Here is a 10,273-nt window from a genome sequence, read left to right as displayed (position 1 = left end):
TGCTGGCTGATGGAGGACCTGTGTTTTATTAGTGTTGTTAGGTTAAAATTAGAACAAGCAGCAGAGAACTGATCCATACTCTATGTGTCTCAGTTTCAGAGGCTGCATTGAGCACACAATCATCTGCAAACAAAAAATCATATACCAATACTCCCTCAATTTTATTTTTCACTTGTAGTCTTTTCAAGTTGCAGAATTTGCCATAAGTATGGTAGCTGATTTTGATAGCATGTTTGTATGGAGCACTCTCACAGGGCAAGCACTCATAAGATGATCAGAAAAAGTGATACAAGAACACCCTCAAGGCCTCTCTTAAGAACTTTGGAATTGATTGTATCATATGGAAGACACTGGCAAAGAACCATCCAGCATGGGGTGCCCTTATCAGAGAAAGTGCGGTGCTCTATGAGCAAAGCAGAATTGAATTAGCTAAGAAGAAATGTGAAATGTGCAAAGTTAGAGACCCCACCCCCCTCCAAATGTTCATAGAAACTATTTGTGTCCAATCTGTGGCACAGCATTCTGAGCTCATAGTGGTCTGATCAGCCATAGTTGGGCACACTGTAACTCAGTTCTAATACAGTGATGTCATTTGGATCCTCTTTGAGAACAAAGGGCAACAACTTACTGTAAGACATTTGGGGAGATCCTTTGGTGGGGGGAGATTTGGAACTTGGCACTCCTGTCAGCAAAGCTGGTAGGATATCTCTGTCCAAGTTCACTTGGAAGGATAATAGAGTAGTTATATCAAACCAAGGCTAAGAACTTGTATCTATGTGGGCTCTATTTCTTGAGGAAAGTTTTGGGTTTGGGTTTTTTTTTCCCTCCAACAAAAATTGTTTGGACTAGAAAATGAGACCTATGGAATGAGTGTGTGACACTCAAGTAAACAAGGCCAGTACACAGAAAAGGAATCATCCCCAGACAAAGGTAACTGTGAATGTAGATTTATTGTTGTAAATAGTGATCAATGGCAAATTAGTTTAGTTAAAGCCAGGAAGATTCAGGACACAGGGTTAATAGAGATGAGGGAGAGCAGGGTGGATACAGGGCATTGTAGGGAGAAGTAGGTGAAACTGCAGACTGAAACAGCATCATTCTTGGCCTTGGATTCCACATTGGTGATTCTTGAGGTAGAGAGTAGTAAGCGATCAGCAGCAGTCCCCAGAGCTGCCACAGCAGCCTCCAGAACTTCCACAGCAACCTCCAGAGCTTCCAGAACTACCACAGCAGCCTCCTGAGCTACCACAGCAGCCTCCAGACTGCTGGCTGCGTCCACTGCCACTGTCACAGCAGTCGTTCCTCTGGCGCCTGCTCCTGCGGGATCTCCTGTGATGGGAAAAGAGGGAGCAGCCACCACCAGAGCCACAGCATCCTCCAGAGCTGCAGCATCCCCCAGAGCTGCAGCATCCCCCGGAGCTGGACCCACAGCATCCACCCAAGCTGCAACATCCTCCAGAGCTAGAACTGCAGCAGGAAGAGACTGGAGGAGGGCATGGAGCCTGGGGAGGGCACTTGGGGGGACATTTAGGTGGGCACTTGGGTGGGCATTTAGGAGTCTGGCATTTGGGAGGACACTTAGGGGGGCACTTAGGGGCCTGGCATTGCTGCTGGCTTTGTTGGCAGGACATTTCTGCAGAAGTTCAACCTGAAAGGCAATACAAAAGACATATCAAACCATGCTAAGCCTTTATTTCCACTTGGATCGATGCATGAAGTGATGGTGACTAATGGATAGAATCCATTTTTAACTAAAAAAGACAGACACAAAAAGATATTTCTTCTGGTAAAATATTTTTGGATTAGAATATGAAGCCAGGGACTGGCTATCACTGAAGAATATTTCATCGACTTCTCATTTTTGGATCTCAACCCCATAACATCCTTAGGCTTCACCCTATTTTATCATGTTGCTGCCAAATGATGACTGCCACTTGAAGCCCCACCTTCCTTCTTTTTTATTCATCTCTTTTCACCTTTCTCAGTCCCAAATCAACATTGTTTTTAGTATTCATCAGGAATGAATACAAAGCACAAATGTCTGAGGTTGTCTGATGTCATTTCAAATTAATTTGACATATTAGTGACAGATTAGTGGTATACACAAATCCACTTACATAATATATATACACACATGCATATATATATGCATCTCTATCTATCAATCTATCTATCTATCAATCTACTAGGCAAGGTATATCTCTATTCATACATATACATAATTATTCTAGATAGAAGGACAAGTTCCCCATGACTATGTGAGTATATTCTTAGGCCTCCAAATCTGGCAGTTTTTCCTGGAACAAACCACAGTTACTCACCTTTCCTCTAGGCTCTGGGTCCATCCATACTAAACTTAGACTAACATAAACCCAAAGAACAACAAACTAATGCAATTTGTCATTCTGCTTATTCCTGGTCTTTCAGTTTTTATTTGCCTTGATCCTTTTTACATCTCTCCTCATTCTAATCTCTCTCTTCCCCTTTGTTTCTCCTGTCTTTTCCTAAAATGCCCCACTTTGAAGCATTGCCTTGAATTTTGAAATACTTACCAGATCACAGAAGCTGACTAGTTGATCCTTGAGGAGACAGATTGTATGAGGAGCCAGTGCCAGAGATCCCTTTTATAGTGACTCTCAGACTCTTCTGGTGTCATGGGAGGAGAGGGCTCTTTCACAACCCAAGGAATGTGCCAGGTAATTTCCACATGCCAGATAATTCTTCACATTCTTCAAGCCCATTCCCTCATGACTTCCAGTGGATGATCATCATTTTGAATTTTCTTCTCAATGATCAAGTGGTCTGTCTGTCTATCTATTTATCTGTCTTTTAGGGACCATCATATAAATGAAGTTGGCCCCCATTGGGACATGAGTCTCTCTCTCCTACTGTCTTGGATCTCTCCTCTAGCCCCGAAATGACTTGGGAACCTCCGATGAAGTCAAGAATGTGGTGAGATTCATTCTTTTCAAAGAATCCAAAGATCCCATTCACTATCCTATCATCACCCATCCCTTCCTTGAATATGCATCTGATTACCCTTGTGGCAACCGGAATTCCTGTTATTTCAGATGTCTAAGTCAACTGATCTATTTTTAGATAATGTCTACACAATAGAGACCTTCAAGAATTTAGCAGTCCACTATGGCTATCTTTCAGTAGTGCTCCCTAGGAACACTCAAGTATGAGTTTCAGAGGAAGCTCTGATTCACTCATGATAAGTCATAGAATTAAGGGAGTCCCCAGTGATTATCTAGTTCAAAGTATGCCTGGAAAAGAATTCCATGTACTAGACAAGTGTTTTGTTTTGTTTTCCTGCTTTTGCTTAAAGATCTTTATTTAATATGCCAGATGGGATGGCTCAAGCATGCAATTTTTTTTTTTTTTTTTTACTACTGGGGATGCTGAAGCTGATAGACTGCTTAAGCACAGGAATTTTGAACTATAGATGTGCTAAAGCTAATCAGATATTTGCACTAAGTCTGGAACCAAGGAGAATATCCCTGGTAATGGGAGGCCAACAGGCTATCTATGGAGGGGTAAAACAAGTCAATTCAGATTTAGTTAATTACCCATGCCAATCAATAATTGACCGGTGAGTTGATCAATGGCTGCTAGTCTCGGTGAGATAGGGAGATCTAGCCTTAAAACAAACGAAGACCTCTATTGAGAGTTGAGTAACCTACTCAAGACCATTTATTCTAATTTGAGAGCGTTTTGATTGCTAGAAAGATTTTTCTTATATGAAACCTATATTGGAATCTTAGCGATTTCTACTTCTAGGCCTGTCCTATTGATTAAACCTAGCATTTAGCCATTTCTTTAGAAGACAGCAATTTAAATCCCTGAAGAGCTGTCATCTTCTCTCTTCTCTGATTATTCACCTATTGTTCCTCTAATTAATCCTCATATTACATGAATTTCAGATCCTTTACCAACCTTATTCTTCTCCTTTGAACACCATCAATATTTTAAAATTTGATGCTAAGAATCATACATAATACTCTAGATGTGTTCTGACCATAAAGATTACTAAATTTGTATGATGTCTCTGTTGGTTTGAGGAGATTTTAATTTGAAGACTTGATCAGTTTCTCCCACTATTTAATACCTTCATTTGGTGACAAGCTGTTTCAGACTTCAGTTCTGTCCATCTCTTCATGGGTCTTTCTTTCTTTTATTTCTTCCTCCCTCCATTTCTCCCTCCTTCCTTCTCTCTCTCCCTTCTTCCCTCCTTCTCGCCTTCTTTCCTTCTTTCTTTCTTTGTAAATTTTAAAATTCATTTTAAATTTAACTATCAAATAAGAAAAGAATAAAAAGAACATTTCCATGTACATGGAAGAACATAGAAGAAAATGTAATATAAAACAATAAATTTCCACTTCAAGAAAATGAATATAATAAACATGACTTTTTTTAAAGCTAGCCAGCTTTTTTTTTTTCTTTTTGCTTTCTTTTAGGTTCTTTTGTTTTCTGTTATGTATTTTCTGTATTATTTTTCTCCCCTCACTCTCCTTTCCCCCCCTAAAGATATTTATAAACATATGCACGTATACACTCATATGTACATATGTAAAACCATTTTGTTCTTAGTTCCATTTTTCATCTCTTTCTCTGAAGTTAGTCTACATCTTCCTTCATTGGTCCATATCTTTCCATGTTTTTCTGAAACAGCCAGCTCATCATTTTCTACACCATTAGCAATATTTGAACACAATCACATCTTATCTGAGAGAGTGTCTAGGAAAATTTCTTTCTAATTTTCTGTATTCCTTATACTTTTGACTAGATTGATTTTATTTATGCAAGAAAATTTTAATTTAAAGGAATTTAAATGATCCATTTTATACTTCAACAATGCTGTCACTTTATTATATAGTTTAATGTCTGATACTGCTGAATCCTTTACATCTTTTCCCCCTTGGTTTTTTTGAAGTTCTTGACCTTTTGTTCTTCCAAAATAACTTTGTTATTATTATTTTTTCTAATGCAGTAAGATAATTTTCAAGTAACTTAATTGGAATGGCATTGAGTAAATAGATTAGATAAAATTGTCTGTTTTTATTATATTGGCTTTATCTACTCATGAACAATAAATATTATTCCAATTATTTCAATCTGACTTTACTTGTATAAAAAGCATTTTATGTTTATGTTTATATAGTTCCTTTGTCAATTTAGCAGGTATACTCTCAGATATTTCATACTCTCTTTTAAATGGTCTAAAATAATACTGAACAATATTGGTGCCACATCGTGTAGTTTCCCTATTTTTCTCTTAATTAATTCTATTTTAGCTTTAACTTTGAGATCATGATTTCTACATCTACTATTTTTTACACAATAAATTCAACTTTAGTCCTTACTTTTATATTTATATGTATTTTTTTCATTTTTATCATGTTTTCTGAAAGCAACATATTATTGAATTTAAAATTTCAATCAGCTACCATTTGGGGTTTTCTTGGCTGATAGTGGAGTGATTTGCTATTTCTTTCTCTAGCTCATTTTATAGATATGGAAAGGTTAAGTACCTGCCCAAGATTGCACAGCTAGTAAATGTCTGAAGCTGAATTTCAAATTAGGTCTTCCTGACTCCAAGTCCTGAGCTCTATATACTGGACCACCTAGTTGTCTGAATGAATGATTGTATAATTCAGTTTCTTCTGTAGAGAATGGAAAAAAGAGAAAACCCTTATTTAAATTTATTTATTCACTTAAATTAATTTAATAAATTAATGCTTTATTAATATTATAATAATTATAATGTTATATATTAAATATATAATAATAAATTAAATTAATTTAAATTAAGATTATTTAAATATTTAAATCAAGACATCTTTCATTTTCTAGTTTTCCTGGATTCACAATTTGTTGCCATGTGGGTATACTTGACATGATTTAATGGGTTTCATAGATAAAGCATTGCAGAGCAAAGATGAATTTATCTCTATAAAACTGAGACTAATTATGTGTTAATTTAGTTACCTTCCTCTCTGTAGCCGAGAGAGAGAGAGAGAGAGAGAGAGAGAGAGAGAGAGAGAGAGAGAGAGAGAGAGAGATTAAGGGATAAGAAGGGTGCTACTCTGATTTCATCAGTGTTTGGAACTCCCTGGGAAGGAAACTTAAATTAAATAACTGATGAATTTCAGTTAATCAACAGGTATTTATTAAGTGATCTACTATTTGATGCTTAAGGGCTTTAGAATCCATTTTAGAGATAGGGAGAGCACAAAAGACATTTATCATTTTAGGTTCCTCACTGTAACCCATTGGAAAGTTGAAAAAGTCTCTGTATACATTAACTGCTTGATGAAGGAGGTACAGAGAGAGATTAAATGTATAATGAATATAAAGAACCAGATTGATCCAAGTGCTTAGGAGAGTCTTAGATAATGAATGGTAATGGTAATGATGATTATCTGAAAGGCAGGAACAACATTGTTGCCATTGATCTGGAAGATTATCTAAGCAAAAAAGTAGTAAAGAGTTATAGAAACAACAAGAGAAATCAATCAAGCAGGTCTTTAATTGATCCCCTCAGATTTTGACTAACATCATTTTATGTCTGAGAAAAACTGGGGCCCAGAGAAGTGAACTGATTCATTTAAGTTCACATAGGAAAAAGTGACAGAGCTGGGATGGAACCCAAGTTTTCTTTTTTAAAACTCAGGACTCTCCACTGTACAGTGTAGTACATCATAGTGACTGATGGCATAACAGACACCTTCCAAGTTGCTCTTCAAATGCTCTTTCCCTTTTATAAGTTGGAGATTTTGGTTTGGAAGCAGTGCCTTTATGGTAGGTGCTAACACTATGATTATGAAGCTCAGGTTTAGACATAGACAGACAACAATTTATTGTCCCATAGTATGACAAGAGACAATTAGGATGCCACCAGACATAGTAGCTCTGACTAAAGATGAGTTCAGTGTATGTTCTAATGCGAAAACTCTATTCCCAAGGCCCATGGTAGGAGAGATCTAGGTAACATGGGTATTATAGTGTGATCGAAGGGGATATTGAATTCTAAGCAAGATTGAACTGACCCAATTTATCATCAGTGGAATTGAGCAAAATAGTCATAGGGGGCAATCTTCCAGACCCAAAATCAATAGGGATGACTTGGTGGCAGAACAGGCATTTGGGGATTGTGATGCTAACCAAAAAGGGGAAGCTCAATCCCTAAAGATTCAAATCTAGGTCACCAGAAATCAATTTATTTTTTTATGAAAATGTCATGTTCTTAGACATCCTAAGGAAAGCTTAAAATGGCAGTTAAGTATTGCCAATACCAGAGACTTGAAAATCTTCCACAATGGTTTTGAGAAGTGAGACTCAGGGATAATTCTTTATGTGTTGAAGGAGAGATTCTACTGGCCTCATAAGTGGCTTCTGATCAACATAAGCTAGTAATCTAGCACTCAGGATAAAGGACTTAGATTGAAATCCAACTTTTTTTATTACTTTTTTGACTTTGGACAAATCATTCTAAACTCCCTGGGTATCCATGTTTTCATCTTTAAAATGAGGAAATTGGGTTAAAAGGTCTCTAAGTTCCCTTTCAGGTCTTGATCTATGGTTCTACTATCTCAAGTACAAGATCTGTGTCAGACATGTTCAAAGTAAAGCACTGCCAATACAAGCTATTTATTTGGAGAACAAAGAACAGTGAATTTATCTCTTTAAAAGTACATTGGAATTTCTAGGCATCTAACTATGAAGAAAGATCAGAAAGATGCAGAAGACAATTATGAATAAACAAAGAATTTCATAAATGTCTATTTATTGTTGAAAATAGTCAATGACCACAAGAAGTAGAGAATGAAACTGAAGCTAGGAAAGTGCAAGGATTAGAGTCAATGAAGGTTTTGGGAGAGTAAAATCCACAAAGACCATCTCAGCAAGGTAAAAAGTAAATGATGAGGTAGAACAACTGCAAGGTTGGGTAGAGTCATTGGTTTTTGGTTCCACGTCAATGTTTCTTGATGTAAAGAGAGCCAGATGATCAGCAGCAGCCCCCAGAGCTACCACAGCACCCTCCAGAGCTTTCACAGCAGCCACCAGACTGCTGGCTGCGCCCACTACCACTATCACAGCAGTCAGATCTCTGGTGTCTTCTCCTGTGGGATCTCCTGTGATGGGAAAAGAGACAGCAGCCACCTCCAGAGCCAGAGCTGCAGCATCCTCCAGAGCTGCAGCATCTCCCAGAGTTGGACCCACAGCATCCCCCAAGACTGCAACATCCTCCAGAGCTAGAACCACAGCAGGAAGAGACTGGAGGAGGACATGGAGCCTTGGGAGGACATTTGGGGGGACACTTTGGTGGGCACTTGGGTGGGCACTTAGGAGTCTGGCACTTGGGAGGACACTTAGGAGGGCACTTAGGGGTCTGGCACTGCTGTTGACTTTGTTGGCAAGACATTTTTGTGTGATTTCAACCTGAAAGACAATACAGGAAAAAAATCAATCCTTTGTCAAGGATTTTCTTCCATTTGGCATTAGTGCCCTAAGTGATGGTAACTAGGGACAAGAACTCACTCATATCAAGAAGGAAAAAAAAACCAAAGTTTTTCTTCTTGTAAAGTTTGTTTGAATAGGAATATGGCACCAGAAAAAGAACATTTGTATAGCTTGAATGTATAACCCACAGGGAAAACACAACTCAATATACTTCTGAGATATCCTGGGAACTAGCAGTTTCCTGATATCTTCTCTTACAAAACCCATCTGCTCAACCCCTGCCTACAAGAGCCTCCAAGTATTATTGACATTTGCCCTCATCTTCCATGCTATTGCCACTTGACCCACTTTCAATGCCTTTCTCAATTTTGAATCACTTATTGGTTGGAGGATGAACTTCTATAAATATATACAAAGAAAACACAGCAAGATAGAGAAGGCTAAATTATGATTAATATCAAGAATTCAGAGCTGAAGCTTTGTCAGTTCTACTGACTAGTCATTCAAGTCAAACACATTCCATCAAAAATGTTAATGTCTAGAGACCAGACTCAACCTAATGACAAATGTATCAATTGCCTTACTTTCACAAAGACGTCATATGTGGAACTCATAATAACCTGGATCTCAGTCCCTTCCAAACTCAAAAAACACCCTTGGAGAGTTCTTGGTTCCATTCCCCTGACCCCACTTGGCTCTTTGGTTCCATCATGAAAATGGACTTGTCTTTTAGCCAATCGGTCTATATTCTAGGCTCACCCCTTCCAAGATTCTCTTCCCACACTCTCTTCTTGGATATCTCCATCAATGGTTGTTTCAATGGATGCCCTAACTCAGAATCATTACCCAAACATATCCATAACATGTGCCTGAGTTATCTTAGACAATAGCCATCACCAAAAGTTTATTAGAAATATTTGCCAATTAAGCTACTTCAAATGGAAACTAAGATTCAATGCTTTATCAGCCTAGATCTTTCTTATGGGTAATACCAGGAGGAAAATTGGGTAAATTTTTAAACATGTAAATATGCATATTTCTCAAGTGCTATAAAGGGCAACCTCTTCATAACAGCCTGGACAGATCCTTAGGCATCCAGATAATTGGTAATTTCCTGGAACTCAGACTCACTATTTACAGCTCTTTTCCTTTCTCCCCTCCCAGAAACAAGCTATTCTGTGGCTTTCTGAAGAGAACTAGACTAGTTTTTTTTATTTAATCTAGAATAAATCTAAACAATAAGGCTATATTTTTTACTAACTTACTTTCTCATTCTGATTGACTTTGTTCTGTTATTCTTGACCATTCTACCACAATATATTTTTATCTTTCTTTGTCTTTCCTTCCTATTTTCTTCTTTCCACCTCCTTTTTGATTCTATAGTTCTGAAACTTTCTGTTTGAAGGGCTTCAGTTGAGTCCAGGAACACTTACCTTGATCACAGACACCAGGTGACTTTTTCCTTGGAAGGCTGATTGTGTGAGGAGCCAGTGCCAAGAATACCTTTTATAAAGACTCTTCAGGCTCTACTGCTGCCATGAAACATGGCCCTTGTGGGAGGAGAAGTCCATTCATAACCTGAGACATGTAAGTTCCTTGTGCCAGATAATTCTTGACATTCTCCAGCTTCATTTTACCATTCCTCCCAGGCATCAATCATTCAATCAATCATCAGCATTTATTAAGTGGATGCTAAGTTACAATGACAAAGAAGGAATAATCCTTGACTAAAAAGAGCCAAATGGTACATATGTAATGTATGTAAGAATTTGTAAGGGGAAGACACTAGAAACTGGGAAGCTTAATA

At 37.8% G+C, this 10,273-nt stretch overlaps 2 protein-coding genes across 2 annotated transcripts; both read right to left on the bottom strand.

The window, feature by feature from the left end:
- Positions 1–931: 931 nt before the first annotated feature.
- Positions 932–3,012, bottom strand: LOC116423654. The gene is made up of 3 exons (XM_031968727.1): positions 2,890–3,012; positions 2,553–2,621; positions 932–1,648 (listed from the first exon to the last, which is right to left on the bottom strand). The coding sequence occupies exons 1-3, from the start codon at positions 3,010–3,012 to the stop codon at positions 1,004–1,006; spliced, it is 837 nt and encodes a 278-aa protein (XP_031824587.1). The 3' UTR covers positions 932–1,003.
- Positions 3,013–7,637: 4,625 nt separating this feature from the next.
- On the bottom strand, positions 7,638–9,974 carry LOC116423440 (late cornified envelope protein 5A-like). Its single transcript, XM_031967564.1, has 2 exons — positions 9,900–9,974; positions 7,638–8,445 (listed from the first exon to the last, which is right to left on the bottom strand). Exon 2 carries the CDS (start codon positions 8,426–8,428, stop codon positions 8,012–8,014), a length of 417 nt encoding a protein of 138 aa, XP_031823424.1. The 5' UTR covers positions 8,429–8,445; positions 9,900–9,974; the 3' UTR covers positions 7,638–8,011.
- Between the last annotated feature and the right edge of the window lie 299 nt (positions 9,975–10,273).

This window comes from Sarcophilus harrisii, chromosome 4 (assembly GCF_902635505.1).
Source record: "Sarcophilus harrisii chromosome 4, mSarHar1.11, whole genome shotgun sequence".
Classification (NCBI taxonomy): domain Eukaryota; kingdom Metazoa; phylum Chordata; class Mammalia; order Dasyuromorphia; family Dasyuridae; genus Sarcophilus; species Sarcophilus harrisii.
Note: the sequence above shows the minus strand (reverse complement) of the source record. Positions and strands in the feature narration are given on the sequence as shown.